The sequence below is a fragment of the Hippocampus bargibanti genome, linkage group LG02, assembly GCF_051943395.1.
Source record: "Hippocampus bargibanti isolate YZ-2025 linkage group LG02, ASM5194339v1, whole genome shotgun sequence".
Taxonomy (NCBI): Eukaryota; Metazoa; Chordata; class Actinopteri; order Syngnathiformes; family Syngnathidae; genus Hippocampus; species Hippocampus bargibanti.
In genome coordinates this window covers 2,780,983-2,797,642 of record NC_142735.1, presented here as the reverse complement: position 1 = coordinate 2,797,642, position 16,660 = coordinate 2,780,983, and the positions used below count along the sequence as shown (strand labels likewise).

At 39.6% G+C, this 16,660-nt stretch overlaps 1 protein-coding gene across 1 annotated transcript in view; it reads right to left on the bottom strand.

The window, feature by feature from the left end:
- abcb7 (ATP binding cassette subfamily B member 7) overlaps nt 1–16,660 on the bottom strand; it is a 40,852-nt gene that overhangs the window by 16,053 nt on the left and 8,139 nt on the right. The window contains exons 5-10 of the mRNA XM_089020526.1: nt 13,829–13,961; nt 11,264–11,532; nt 10,571–10,659; nt 10,391–10,478; nt 3,174–3,348; nt 358–515 (exon numbers count right to left, since the gene is read on the bottom strand). Coding sequence (XP_088876652.1) covers nt 358–515; nt 3,174–3,348; nt 10,391–10,478; nt 10,571–10,659; nt 11,264–11,532; nt 13,829–13,961 — 912 coding nt within the window. The remainder of the gene's footprint in view (nt 1–357; nt 516–3,173; nt 3,349–10,390; nt 10,479–10,570; nt 10,660–11,263; nt 11,533–13,828; nt 13,962–16,660) is intronic.

Sequence of the window (16,660 nt, the reverse complement as noted above, 5' to 3'; positions counted from 1 at the left end):
CTTGAACTGCTTCATACAACAAAAAATGTGCAGAAAAATGCTTAAAATTGAATGACTGTTCGTGTCTTATGTGTTGTGTCATATTTGTTATTCTGTGTTTTGTTGTTTTGACTTCAAGATGGCGCCGCGAGGGCGACTGCCTTTACAGCAGCTGCCTTTACAGCAGCTCCCATATTTTGTTTTCAACGTATTTTTTTTTCCTTTCCTCTTCCTTTCATAACTTTACTATTGAGAATTGGGAATTTGTCCAATGTGAGACAAATAAATGGATATTTGATATTTCATCTCATCAAAATGCTCTTGTGTAACGGACTCGGCTCAACAAAGAAATTAATGTCAAGCTGCCGCCGAAGTTACCTTGATCTTGGTGTCAATACTGAGCAGCGTGAAAAGCGTGTTCATGTCTATAAGAGCCTGCCGCGTCTCTCTGTAGACTGTGCCCAGGAAGTTTAGAGGGAGAGACAGCTGGAAGAGCAGGCCGTTCACCATCACCAAGTCGCCCACTGTCATTGTACCTACAAATCAAAAACATCGCAAAAAACTTATCATGGATGCAAACACTGCTAAATAAAAATAATAATAATACATTTAATTAATAAGCGCCTTTCAAAACTCTCAAGGTCACAGGATAAGCTTTTCTGCCAGCGTTCACTCAACCCGGAATAACTCAAATAGATCGAAAGCTAGCTAGTCAGCTAATACAGAGCTAATGGATAGATAGCTAGCTAGATAGGGTATCTAGCTAGATATATACCCAGCTAATACAGAGCTAATGGATAGATAGCTAACTTGATAGCCAGACAGCCAATAGCTAGCTAACTAGATAGCTAGCCAGCTAATACATAGCTAACGGATAGATAGCTAACTAGATAGCCAAACAGCCAAAAGCTAGCTAACTAGATAGCTAGCCAGCTAATAGTATTAAAATCCGACGTGGAGTTTTCATTTTTTATATTCTAAAATGGCGATTTTCTATTTTTAAATTTTAAAAAGTTGACATTTTTATTTTGTTATGCTTAGAATATCTTGTTTTCTATCCTTTCACCCTCCCAGCCCATCCCCTTTCAAATTGCTGCTGTGGACTGCAAATTTCCCCATTGTGGGACAAATAAAGGCTTTCTGATTCTGATTACTACTATTATTATTACTACTATTATTACTACTACTACGATTATTATTAATTATCATTATTATTATTATTACTATTATTTTTACTGTCGTTATTATTATTATTATTATTATTATTATTATTATTATCATCGTCATTATTATTATTATTATTATTATTATTACAGTAAAGTCTCGTTATATCGATATTCTCGGGAGTCGGAAAAAATATTGATATAACCGGACTATCGATATATCCGATCCTGCGGCATGTAAATTTTCTCCTTGCGTTCATAGAAATAGTATCGTAATAAGCAGTACTATTGATATAACCGATATCGATATAACAAGACTTTACTGTATTATTATTATTATTATTATTATTATGCTTGTTATTGTTGTTATTATTATGATTGTTATTGTTATTACTAGGATTGTTATTGTTATTGTTATTGTTATTGTTATTCTCTCCACTGCTATGGGGTTGATGGCAAGATTTATGTCCCACTTAACAAAAAAAGGAGGACGTTTTGGTCCATTTCTGTCCTGTCTCGACCAAACGAAGGCCAGGATGACATTGAATTTCAACGATGAAAAGAGACCTGATTTAGTGAATTCACACACTTTCTGATGGATTTCGTGGTTTTTAATCCTCCTTTTAATCGCTGATAAGTTTCTATTTCTGAGTATTTTTATTATTATTATTATTATGTTAAATCTTCTAATTCACAGATTTAGTATTTTCTACTATAATTTTGTGGCATTTTTCTGGCTAAGTGTCCGTGTTCCAGGGGGGCTTGCTTCAGGCATGTAGGAATTAACCTGCTCCGTCTACATCTAAGATTGAATTGTAACGCGTTGAATTTCAACTAAACTGAACTCAACTCAACTGTATGGATATAGCAGTTTTTAATTGACACTGCTATATGCAAAGTGCTGGGCAAAGAGCAAATGTTATAAATACGACAATAAATTAATAACAAAGACAGTAGAAAGCAAAATAAAACTAAAACTAACATCTAGTCTGAGTCTTGCTAAGTCAAAAGCCAAAGAAATAAAAATGAATTTTGAGACCGGGTTCAAATATGGGCACCGATAGGGCTTACCAAACTTTCAGCGGGAGGTTATTCCTGAGAGAGGGACCAGCAGTGGAAAAGGCTCAATCCCTTCTAAGCCTCTGCTTAGTTTTTGGTCCATATAATAATGTGTGGTCTGCAGACCAAAGGCACCAGGCAAGTGTGTAGGGGCAAAGAAGCTCAGAAATGTAAGGTGGCGCAAGGCCATTAAAGATTTGAAATTTAAAAATGGGATTTAAAAAAAAAAAAAGACTGCTTAACTCATTCACTGCTATTTACAAATTTATTCGGGAATTGAAAATATGACGGAGAGCGCCATTCCTGAATTTGTTTGGCTTTTGTTTTACATGCTTGGGTGCCGTTAAAGCGCTGGCCATGGCCTCTGGCATTTTATTTCCTTTCCACTGGAGGGAAGCATTTACCTTTTTTCCATGTTAGCGCTTTGTTCCAGCTTCATTTTTTGCTAAAGCGCTGTATGCAATATGTATGTATTGCATTGTATTTTGGACACCCGCCCTCATTTCAAGCTCATATTACTCCTGACCCATATAATTTAGGAATTAACTTCTTTTCTAATGAAAGAAGAAAGTATAAGGTTTCTAACGCTGGATTGAATGTTTATGTAGTTCTAAAACTCAATATTTTATATGACAAAAACCCCGGCACTGGAGTGGACACATTTTTGCACATTGTCTGGCAGTGAATGAGTTAAGTTATCAAGTTATTGTTTTGACGATGCAGATTTTTTTTTTTTTTTTAAGTGCTCTATCGATAAAATTGAGATGACTTCATTAAATACCGGAGCCTCCATGTCAGGACCTTTTCATGAATGTCCAAAGAGAGGATTTAATTCATAATTTACTTGACCAGTCAAATTGTACTCCGTTTTCTACTCACTAGGAGGTGAGTCACGCACGAAAACGCAGATGTTACACATCCGATAAACAATATAAGCAGAAATATTGTAATAGTTGTCCTCGTGTGACCCACCTGCCGCAATGCCCTTGCTTGCCAGGAACATGATGCCGGTTAGGCCAACACTAAAGATGGCGCTCTGGCCAAAGTTGAGCATTGCCAACGTGGATGTTGTTTTTAATGAGGATGATTCGTAGCTTTTCAGGAAGCCATCGTACCTTTCAGCTTCATACCTCTCATTGTTGAAGTACTGGAGTGAGAAATAGAAAGAGATGGATATAAGAATGACGAGGAAAAATTCCAGGGCTTTATAATGTGATAATTAAGAGACAATGAAATGTGGTAGACGTTGGAGGTGTAGGAACAATCTTGGGTAACTCGCTTAGGTTGGACTGGCCTCTGAAACACTACATGTCCGTATCGTCATAACCTTATCATTGAAATGAAAATTGGTATCGTAACACACACACAAAAAAATAAAAAATAAACCGCGCTAGATTAACCCTCATATTATGTTCAGGGTTCAAGTTTACCCGTTTCTGTTTTTGTGTTGACTAAAGCACTGGATATCCTTTCTTTTTCCCTTTCTTCAAAACAGTTCTAAAATATCCCAATGGGATAAAAAATATGTTGTCTCTCTTTCAAGTACAATGATACCTCACCTTACAAACGCTTTAGCTCACGAGCCTTTCGCCTCACGAACATTAAATTAGCGAGCATATAGTCTTGGCTGACGAACTAGTTTTCAGCGGATGAACCAAACCACACGAAACGCAACGGTCGCTGGCGGACTACTTTTCGCCGGAAGACCACCAAACCACACGGTCGAACAGCGACACAGTGTCTAGCGAACTATTTTTCTTTGAGTGCGGACGTGGTTTGTTATCGAGGATACTTTTTGCTATTATGGGACCGAAAAAGACCCCACCACAGGCTAGTGTTAAGTCGAAGAGGACACAAAAGAAAATTACGGTCGAGAAGAAGATCGTCAAAAAACACCAACGAGGTGTTGGCTGGCGGACTAGTTTTCGTCACCCCCTTTCTTTGAGTGCGGACGTGGTTTGTTATCGAGGATACTTTTTGCTATTATGGGACAGAAAAAGACCCCACCACAGGCTAGTGTTAAGTCGAAGAGGACACAAAAGAAAATTACGGTCGAGAAGAAGATCATCAAAACACACCAACGAGGTGTTGGCTGGCGGACTAGTTTTCGTCACCCCCTTTCTTTGAGTGCGGACGTGGTTTGTTATCGAGGATACTTTTTGCTATTATGGGACCGAAAAAGCCCCCACCACAGGCTAGTGCGAAGCCTGATAGAGTGTTTTTATACACATCCGTAAACATCCTATGTTATTTCATGTTTAGTTTAGTCTATATGGATGTATGTAGCTTATTAGATAACTTGTTGCATCAGTACGATGCAACAAGTATTCATTTCCAGTCTAATGTTCTCCCAACCCCCTTTCCCATTGCTGATAGGACAATCTCATCGCTGCTGTATGATAAAACTAGGTAAAAGGGGCGGGCTTCGCTCTCTTGGCTCCCCGCTCCGACTAGTCATGTTCTTCTATTGTTTACAAAAGGGGTGTCCAAAGTCGGTCCTCGAGGGCCGCTGTCCCGCCTGTTTTCCAGCTCTCCCAGGAGCAACACACCTGATTCAAATGATCAGCTCATCAACCAGCTCTGAAGCAGCATCAAAATGGTTGAATTGAAATGTAAATTTCTCCACTGCGAGACTAATAAAGGCAAATCCAATCCAATCCAATCCAATTAGAATCTAACAAAGCCGAAGAGGACAAAAAGAACAACTTCTGTTGATTTGGATTAACAAAAAGCAGCCAGCAGGGGACAGTGTGAGTGAAGGTATTATTGCAAAGAAAGCACAGCAACGTCACTCGGATATCATCATATCAAGAGGCAACAACATCAACTACCATCACAAAGGTAAATAAAACGACTTTATTATACAGTACAGCTTATTTATTTAATTACAATACAAAAAATCATTTATTATACATAAAATGAGGTATATTTTGCATAGTTTTAAGGCTTATTTCGTTAAAAAAAATGTTTTATTGGGACCTGGGAACGGATTATTCTCATTTTAATGGTTTCTTCTGGGAAATAAAGGTTTGGAAGATGAACTTTTTTCCTTACACACAATTTCGCGGAACCAATTAAGTTCGTAACCTGAGGTATCACTGTATGTTTATAACACCTCAAACAGTTGTTGCTGATGTCACCTATTTTTTGACTGTTTTGTGTGGATTTTTACATACGGGTAAAAATGACCCACAACATAATCAACATTTTTTTTTTCAACATAACATGAGGGTTAAGTTTGTGCAAAAAAACATTAGGATACAGAATAACTCAAAAGTAAATTTATCATTTGGATTTTGTGGAAGAATGACAGCATACAACTGTTTCTGTCAAGCATATATATCGATGGATCCCAACAAAGAACCTCTTAAGTGTCGAGTCATATGAGCAGAACTCATTTTGATGAAGACATACAGCTATCACTTCAGAGAAAAAGACCCATGAATCTGCGACAAGCACATTGCTTAAATGCAGTAACCATAACACGCTCCCTCCCACTCAACCACCAATTACCAGCCAGCTGACAAACATTGCATTTGTTTGGTTGCACAATTTGTATTTATTTTTTGCTCAGGCAAAGTGGGCGATTTGCTTCCGACTATATAGCTACGGATGGACATGCCATACGTTAGAATACAGGCAAAGGCAGGGAAAACAGCGGGTGCAGTGGGGGGTAAAAAAAAAAAATTAAAGAAAAAGAGAGCCGGAGAGAGAGAAAGAGGAAAATCGAGCACATGAAAAAAGGCAGTGCAAGAAAGACACCATGTTCAGGTTCTCATCGAGCCCTTTGTGAAAAGTGGAACGGATTTCTGAGTGGGCGGATATCTAATTACATATGCACTCACGGCTCAGAGAGATGCTAAATTCGGCCACATTGACACAGATGATACAAAATAACATGGAACAAAAATGCAAAAGGAAAACAGAATGTAGAATAAGAGCAAGTCAAAATACCATAGGTGCCTAAATATATCCGGAGCAATGAACAGAAACCCCTTGAAGAATCTGCAATAGGTGATCAGTGTGTGTGTGTGTGTGTGTGTGTGAGTGTGTGCGTGCATGCATGCATGCGTGCAAAACTCCAAATATAATGATGCAGAGAACAAAGGTGCATCCACATCGAAAAATAAGAAATTGTGACATTTTTGCAATAATTCGTGTTTTTTTTAATAAGCCCATCATGACATTGACTAGTTCATTTATTCATATACAGTATTCTATATCACAGATGTCCAAGTCAAGGCCCGGGGGCCTAATCTGGCCCCCCACAACATTTTATTCGGCCCGCCAAAGCAAATCAAGCATATTAAGTGTCATGGTGCTTGCTAAAGTCCGAAGCAAAATTTCATATTGTCATATGTAAACCACAATAACAGTCATTATTCTTGACTTCAGATTTGAAAACTAGTTATTCATTAATTTGTTGTGCGTTGTGTATGTAATATGTGGAGGACATGAAACATTCTAATGGTTTCCCCAAATTAAGAACGGACCTCAAGAGGAAACCACAGCTACAATGTGGCGTGCGGCAAAAAAATGAGTTTGACACCCCTATTAGGTGTATAAGGCACACCGAAGTATAAGTCGCACCCACCAATGAATGATATACAGTAAAGTCTCGTTATATCGATATTCAAGGGAGTCCGAAAAAATATCGATATAACCGGGACTATCGATATATCCGATCCTGCGCCGAACTGCATTAAACAAAAGCCGCAAAAAGAGGGCAGCCAAGCGCCATATAAGAAACGGAGCTGGCCATTAGCTCCCTTTTTTTGGGTGAGAGATGTTCCCCCAATGTTGCCTCAAAATGGCACATATAATTCTTTAATGATTGTAAACATGTATGCTTTAATCTTCAGAACTACAGTGTATTTGAAACATATTCATAACTGGATGTGTAACAAGAAAGCATATTATCCGAATCTGAAACCATTGTTTGGATTCACAAGCAATGCAAGACGTCTTGGCGTGAAGTCATTTTTATTTGCATTTGAATAAAAAGTGACATCGGCTGTCCTTTAATACACAGTATGGAATGTTAATAATTTTCAAAATCATCGCGCTTCAGCAGACAAAACAAGAAACAGTGTTGCAAAAAACGATTGCATTCATATACAGTACAGTGGACATGTACATAACACAACAGGGAAACTGCAACGCTTACATCTTACTGTATTATGTATACAATTTAAAAAAGTCATCAATCTTCTTCTGCTTCCCATTTTTACCTTTTAACACAAACACTTCAATCTCGTCTGCTACACACGAGCGAGCGTCTGAAAATGAAAATGGCTCTGCGACGCGGGTGCTGGGCACGTAACCAAGTCACCTGACCAAGTCGACCAATGGCGCGACTGATGGCGTGTCACGTGACAAAGTCACACGGCCAAGTCGACCAATAGCGCGACCGATGGCGGCTCATGTGACCAAGTCGACCAATGGCGCGACCGATGGCGGCTCACGTAACAAGACACGTGACCAAGTTGACCAATGGCGCGAGGGATATATCGATATAAACAACAAAAATGGCCGGCGGGGGATGAAAAGGAGCACCGTAATAACCGGATTATCATAATAACCGGGTATCGTACTAAACGGTACTAATTATACATAAAAAGACTAGAAATGTGCAAGGGAAATGAAAATAGTATCGTAATAAGCGGTACTATCGATATAACCGATATCGATATAACGAGACTTTACTGTATTTGCAAACCTTTTCCACATATAAGGCGCACCAGACGATAAGGTGTATCTTCAATAAATGAAAAAAAATTCTTATATAATATATAAATGTATAGACCTTTTCCAAATATAAGGCACACCACATGGAGTCGGAAATGGAGTCGGTGGGTGCTGACAGTAGTTGCGAGACCTGTTGTGGCTCAATATTACTTCACATATAAGGCACGGGGTTATCTTTCGGAAAAAAAATCAAGGCTTTTGGGTGCTCCTTATACACCAGAAAATACGGTAATACCTCTGTATTTTGTAGACCACTGTTTAGTACGAAGTAAAAACTACATAAACCACAGGGTCGAAAGTGCTATGATTAACTGTGGAAAGATTGCTAATCTAACAACATTCTACTAATCATTTATAGGTGTGGTAATTACATTATTGATAACAATAATTTATTTACCCGAAGTGTAGGTCCACGTGCCAAACTGTAGTTGATTATCTTTTCTCCCTTCATCCGTATGTGTCAACTTTCTATAAAAATGTGTTCTACACATTCTTCTTTTGTATTTGTTTTGGATTCACAAAATGGGACATGTTTTGTTTTATTTCTATTTACATGTATTTAAAAATGAACATTGTGTTGTTGCGTAACATCAATTTTAAAAATTTTAAAAATTATTGAAAATATGCAGTGATCCTTTAAAGGACAACCGACGCCTCCGAACAAGTTGTGTCCATGATTTGTAAAATCACTTCAAATGACTTCTACTGAGTGTATTTTACAAAGATTCCACGACATATAGCTATATTTTACGTTTTAAGACTCGCGCTGAATATTCAGGAAGACTTGTTTTCGAGTTGGTGACGATTCCTGACGTGAGGTCACTGAAGGAACGCCGCTGACCGAGAAAGCGACACACAATGCATTATGGGTAATTTGTTTGGTCTGAAATCTTCGTGTTGATCCGTGTTGATGGCGGAATTAGAAGGAAAACACATAAATAACATGATGGTGAATCGTTGTTTGTTGCACTACTATTTGATACTAGTTGGGAAATTCCCAGCAGACAAATCAGCCGATTTCCAACGGAGCTTGGGTGCCATCTTGTGCATTTTCTGGGCGCTACATTGGAGTCCAGATGCCTCAAAATGAGACGGGAGGACTTCTTGAATCGATTGCAAACATTTATGCTTTCCTCTTTAGAACTATTTGAATCATATTCATAACTGGATGAGTAACAAGAAAGCATCTTCTCGGAATGTGAAGCCATTGTTTTGATTCTACAGCAAGGCAAAGACGTCCTGGCGTGATGTCACGAACAAGGGGGCGGCACCCTCGGAATCTCACAATTTGTGGGGTCATTTTGAAGTAGTTTTGGGACACTTTAACACATTTTTATTAGTGTTTTGCATTTAACTAAAAATATCAGTTTTGGGTATTTTAGATGCTATAAAACGTTTTTCGGATGTCAATTAGGAAACAAAAAATGGTGTTGGTTGTCTTTTAAGATTTATATCTAAAGACTGCCTTGTTAGTGGGGTGTAATTAAATGTTAATCTAATCAATAAACAACCGCATCCAGATTAGCTAGATAATATTGACGTGTTGGCAGTCAAAGAGGTAAATCACATGAATGTGAATCGAGAGCCTCTTCCTGAATTGGTCTCAGCCAAGCTACTTCTTGTTATTCTACTTAGATAAAAGTTGTGATTATATTTTCCAAACTCCGCAAAGAAATTTCATTGCTTACAGTCGTATATGGATGTCATACTGCCAATTTAAACTTTAATACATCATTAAACACCTTTTTTTTACATTCTAACATATGATGTCTGTGTAAACTCCCGAGTGCAACTGTTTCAATGTATACTATGCCACAAATGTAAACAAAAATGTCACTTTATGATTGTGTCAAGTTTATCTCATTCGCTGCCATTCTCGAATTCATTCGGGTTTTGGTTTTTCTTGCTCGCGATAAAGCGCTGGTCAGACCTCTGGCAATGTTTTTTTCCCCTTCCACTAGGGGGCAGTTTTCCCTTTCGTCCATGTTTGCGCTTTGTTGCAGCTTTCAATGTTGTTAAAGCGCTATATAAACCATTATGTAGTATATTGTATTGTATTTTGTACAGCTGCCCCCATTTCAAGCTCAGATAACTCCAGACCCATATGACTTAGGAATTAACTATTTTTTCTGATTAAAAAAAGTCTAAGGTTTCTAACGCTGTATTGAATGTTTATGTAGTCCTAAAACTCAATATTCTGTGGGTTCTGGAATTCGAGTGACAATGACAAAAACCCTGGCCCTGGAGTGGACACATTTTTGCCCATCGTCTGGCAGTGAATGAGTTAATAATAGCACTTGGAATGTAAAATCTGTTGATAAGATAATAGAAAGACAAGAGAATGTTTGTGAAATTGATTCTGAAAGGAGGAAGGGCGAAATGAGGAGGAACTGAAAATAGGATTTAACTGTGCAAAGGTGTGTTTGTCTCTGTGATCTCACCTTAACAGTTTCATAGTTGAGGAGAGAGTCAATGGCCGCATTCCCTGCTTCGTTGTCTGCTTTGTTCATTTCTACACGGAAACGAGTCCTGTGTGCCGAAACAAATGGGAGTCCATAAATTCAGTGTACGACATCTTATAAATCAGCACGTTGAAATACAGACATGTTAAAGGTTACTACCTCCACTGCGTCATGAGAATGGTGAAAATGGCATATGTGGATAAGGTACCCAAAGCCACGGCTGTGAATTGTCCGCCACATTTGTAGTACTGCACAAAAGCAGGTAGATTTTTTTTAAAAAAGCATCCTATATTAACAGCCACACCAAACAATCAGACCACAATGCTCCAGTGCTTACGTCAAAAGTGAGTTTGTGGTCACTTCACTATGAAATAGGGTGTTACAAATGAAGGTGAAAGGACAAGAACTAATCGCGCTAATGCTTTAGCGACGTGGGAAATGAAGTCTGTCCTCATTACATCCAAGCTGACATTATGGTGCTGGGTGGAATAATAAGGTAAAGCTATCGAGGAGCAGGTCTTTTAGTGCCGGTTTGTGTGTGTGGTTGGAGGGGTGGGGGGAAGGCATTCACTCCATGAGGACATTAAGCTGCAACAAAGCGTCATGATTTTACATCGATGCTAATGGGCTCAGGGTTGCCCACCCAAAGAAAACTAGGATTCATTTAATGAAAATGGGACATCTTGAATTAATATCCTGACATTCTGCGGCGAAGTGTACCTTGGCAATGAAAGGTGCTAAATATATGAAAACTAACAGGTCCAAACAAAGCATGAACACCGTGAGCCGCTTTTGCGGAGGGTTTGACATCTGCTATCGAAAATGATGAGAAAGGCTCACAACGGATCTTACCAGGATGGCACTCACAAGACCCATTTCAAAGACGGTGGGGCCAAGATTGAAGATGAGGGCACTAAGGACAAATGAGATGCCTCGGGTACCACGGTCGATGGCCTTGGACAGGGCTCCCGTCTGGCGGCTGAGATGAAAACCCAGATCCAGATTGTGCAAGTGGAGGAAGACGTTCTTGGCGATGCGTCGGATCGAGCTCTGGGCCACTTTACCGAACACCATGTTCCGAAGCTCGTTGAAGAGGGCTGCGCAGGCCCGTGACAAACCATCTGGGACAGGGCAGGACAGAGGCAATTACACACCCTGACGCTGAAAAGCAGGAGAGGTTCAAAATGAAGCAGAGATGGGCCTTGGAAAAAGAATGTATGCTCATCAGAATGTCAGAGCTATGGTTAAGGACTTTAGTCTGTGAGGGATCTTGAGAGGTCAAAGTATTATATGTCAGCCTCCTGACAACATTATACAGCTAGTGTGGTGTTTTTGTCATTTCCAGCCATTTTCAATCAATTGTTGGAATAAAGCAGTGATGAAGAGACTAATATAAATAATACCAAGACAGCAACACATGGTACAGATGCTCCCCAACTTACGAACATTCAAGTTACAAATAACAGTAACACCAACATTTTTGCGGGTACAGTATGTCGAAAAATGTTTGGACAGAGATGCTGTAAGTTAGATTTTGTATTGCGCGCCTATTTCCGACCACAATCGCTTGCGATTGGCTGCATACTGTGCTTCACGCACACATATGGACATTGGAGGTTTCAAAGGATGGATATGTACGCGACGGAAACTAAGGCTGACAAATCAGCACCCAGCTATGTTGAAGTGTTGCAAAAAAGGAGTTCAGGCCCCGATCCGCCGAACTCGCTAATGATTGGCTGCGTAGAGTATGTGGGCGGGGATGAAATTCTGCTTCTCAATTGAGGCTCCGAGGAGAAGGCGAATGGTGATGCATAACAAAAAGTAATGGCAGCTGGCACGTAATTCACTAATTACGTGCCAGCAGCTTCAGTAATGGCTTACTAAAGACCCAAGGATATTTGTAGTCGTACTACAGTAGGTGTGAATTCATTTTACGACTGTAACGAGCATCTGTGTTTCATACTTCCCCAGTCAGTGTTTGACTTTAACATACATTCCATACAAAATATAGCATTGAAGCAACTTACGAACAAATACACCTTACGAACGACCGCTCAGAACGTATCTCGTTTGTAAGGTGGGGAGTGTCTGTAATACCAAAACAGCAACACAAGGTAGTCCACAGTGTGGTGATGGCAATACGGACTTAACATTTGAATCATGTGTCCTCAACACAGTAGACCTTTGAGCTGTGGATGCAGGATGACTTGTTTTAGATGTTTTACAGTACCTCTCCCGAAATTTGCAAATTGAAAGGGGCCATAGGTGAGTCGAGGAGGTCTGCATTCTGGGAAACTTGGGTTTCAAACATTCTAAGGAATGAGCACCATTGAGAACTGTCTATTTTAATAACCAAAGCGCGATTAGATATTCATTTCAGTTAGATATTCATTTCAGCCAAGTTACAAAAGAAGACGGCAAGGCTCGGTTACAAAAGCATCTTAGTCCAAGTTGAATGATACCTGCAGTTCTTGAGGCAATTTCTCTACAAATACATACCTTGTCTTATGGGACCAGAGTCGGGTGGTAATTGTTCACTCTGACGATCTTCGTGCGGCAGTAATATGGCGTTAAATAGGAATGCTCATCAAATGAATAATGCGTCCACATCTGACAAGGTAGGATGAGCACTGGGCTACCATTTCAACCAAATTACACACCCTGCCACAGACATGTTGTCCGGGGCATTTACAGAAAGGGTGCAAGGAGTACAAATTCCATTCTAAAAAAGCTTCCCCTTACATTCTATCTTGACAGCCTATTTCATCCTGTCTGGAGTCCTGTTCGGGCGCTCCAATTATTTACCGAGCACTACTGAGAAAGATCTAAGTAGGCTCATTAAAATAAGTGGCCACAGAGCTAAGTGTATCCAAGATGAGCTCAATCAAACATAGAGACATGCAGTAGGTGTCAGATCACTATTTGTCCCATGCATTTATGCTTTTCATTAGAATCCTTAACACCCAAAATACACACACGCACACACACGTGCATCTCTGATTCGAAAAAAAAAAAAGCTTCCTACTAGAGATCCACCTCATCTCTTACAGTGGCTATTCAAGCAATGACAAATGAGGACAAAAAAATAATAATACATACTTGGCCTCAAGCAGAACCTCAACATAAGACAAATTAAAATATGTCTGCTTTCCAAAAATGTGGTCTGCTTGTCCACTTTGAAAGGAATCGGCCACCCCATCTAAAAAGTTGTTAGCATACGAGTGTGTGTGTGTGTGTGTGTGCATACGTGAATTATAACACAGCCAATAATGTAAATAAAAGGAGGATAAGGCAAGGTTTGTGCAGCTGCATTGATGCGCGTGTGTCGAGAAAGGTCAACCCGGAGATACTCGGCACTCCTATCGCCTCCTCTGATCAGCATGGCACCTGTTCGTGCAACAAAAGTCTGGAACTCACAGCCAATCAGCATGGCCGTTGCCATGGTAGCCACAGTGCTTGCCGCATCGTTCAGGTTCAGCATGTGTCCCGACATCTGGTTAAGCTCGTCCACCGCATACTTAAACATGAAGGGCACTGTCACATTGGTGATCTGCGAAGGCAGAGAGGAAGGAGAGGTGAAAAGAGGCTCAATAAGCCCAACATAGTACCGTATTTTCACAGTGGTGGGCCGTCAGGGTCTGCAAGGCATTCTCTGCTAGCCTAAAAATATCTGAATCACAGACTGATGTTAATTATATTTTGTCCATGAATTTTTATTTAATAATTCAGAATTGTCACCTTAATTTCATTGCTTTTACGTGGTTGTGCTGCTTCCAGATGTGTTTCATATTTAAGCATTTAACCAATCACATATCAGCCATCATTTGTTAACAGGCTCAAAAATCTACCTGGACACCTTCACAATCAGTTCTTCAGGGCATGGAGAATAAAAATTGACGTTAAAGAAATTGTTGCTTTAACCAATCAGAATTCGAGTTGGCAACCCAAGATCTGCTGGAAGGTGCTGGAAATGTCAAGAGTTTTTACAAACTATGATTGGCTAATCACATGAATGGCTAGTTATCAGTATCATTCGCCGCTAGTGAAGAGCATACTGGCCAGAGGTAGCACACTGTATTTGCAGCATTTTTGTGTTGGTTTAATAGCCACCCTACAGTGGCTGATGGAGGAGAAGAAACGGATTTGGTTGCAGAAATACTGTTAAAACCATCTCTGCTGGTGCTCCTGTGCTGGCTGGTATTTCCGGCTAATGGAACTGAATTAGGTATTAGGGCTAATTAAAAGCACAGGGACAGCTGTGTGAGTCAACCTAAGCACTTTGTGACACATTAGGGCAGCCTGAGAACACATGCGGAACACATCGCTTTCCTTTCTGCCTTGTTTCTTGGATTTTCTCTTCAATGCGATACAGTGATACCTCAGCTTCCGAACGCTTTAGTTTACGAACTTTTCGCCTTACGAACATTAAATTCGTGAGAATATAATATTGGCATACGAACTAATTTTCGGGAAACACACGGAGCGCCACAATGTGATACTAGCCACAACGTGATATGAGCCACAACAGGTCTTGCAACCACTGTCAGCAGCCACCTACTTCATTTACCCGGTAGAAGAAAGAAGTAGTGCATGACGGCAGCATTTGCTGGAGTGCCTTACAATGTGGTCTTCCTTATATTTGGAAACTTTTAGATATTTATATATTATATTTGGAAAACTTTTTTCATTCATTGAAGATGCGCCTTATACGCCGATGCGCCTTATATATGGAAAAAGTTTGAAAATACATCATTCCTTGGGGGTGCGTCTTATATATACTCCAGTGCACCTTACAGACCGTAAATGACGGTTTATAATATTCTGATAATAGGTATCATGTGTCATTTTGACTTTTGCAGGTGCTTTACATCCACATCTACTTTCAGATTTTATGATGAGAATGTCTGGGAGTTTTTGTGGTCAGTATTGGTAACAAAATTTGAGAAGCAACAGTAATGGAATCACTACAACACAAGGTGTTCATTGATTTATGGTCAAGATTTGTTCAGGAAAAAAAAACTGACATCAAAAATCTATTGCGACGTGTGGTAGTTGCACACGTGACAACGATTGAAAAGGTAACCACAAAATTGTCAAAGTAAAAATGACTGCCTCCTGTGAATCACATGTAACATGTTTCCACATAAAAAGAAAATAATACGGCAATGAAAAAAATGTACTGTAACAACGCCCACATTTCTCCAGTGCAGTGTTTTATCTAAAAAAAAATTGTTTCACAACATTTCACCCGACATAACTATTGCAAGTTAAGTCTAGTCAAGAAGGTATATGACCTATGGAGTGTTGAAATAAATGAGGCATGCACCAGAATACCTGGAAAGAGTGTGATGTGTGCATTATATGAACTGTGAAGACTATACTTAATTCAGCGAGCAAAAATCCAAAAGAGGCATACCGACAATATGTAACTCCTGCGGAGCCAAGGACTTCATCGAACAAGTTCATTTTATATTCGCAAAGATTCTGATTTTACAATGAGTAACGCACAAGGCCAAAACAAGTAGCGTGAATAAAGAGAGCTGTGACCCTAAGGCAGTGATGCGGTTGTATATTCGCTGTTAGATAAAAAAGAAATAAAAACGAAAGAAACTGTCAGAAAATGGAAGACTTCCATTCGAAAGAAAAAAAAACAGCCATAAAGAGAAGATCATGGTCAACGTCAATGTCAAATATGCTCTATCTATAACACACATCACATAAAATGTCTTTCCTCTCAATCCTGAGTGCAAAAATGCTGTTCATTTAAACACACACGGAAAGACACAGCAAGTAATAAGTTCCACGATGATTGAGAGGGTCTCGGTTTTAAGACTCGCGCTGAATATTCAGGAAGTCTTGTTTTTGAGTTGGTGACGATTCCTGACGTGACGTCACATCAGGAACGCCCCTGACCGAGAAAGCAACACACAATGCATTTTGGGTACTTTGTTTGGTATGAAAACTTTGTGTTGATCCGTGTTGATGGCGAAATTAGAAGAAAAACATAAATAACGCAATGGTGAATCGTTGTGTGTTGCACCAAGACTACTATTTGATACTAGTTGACACAAATTCCCAGCAGACAAATCAGCCCATTTCCAACGGAGCTTGGGCGCCATCTTGTGCATTTTCTGGGACGCTACATTGGAGTCCTGACGGCTCGAATTCAGCGGGACGACTTCTTTAATCCATTGCAAACATTTATGCTTTCCTCTTCAGAAATATTTGAATCATATTAATAACTGGATG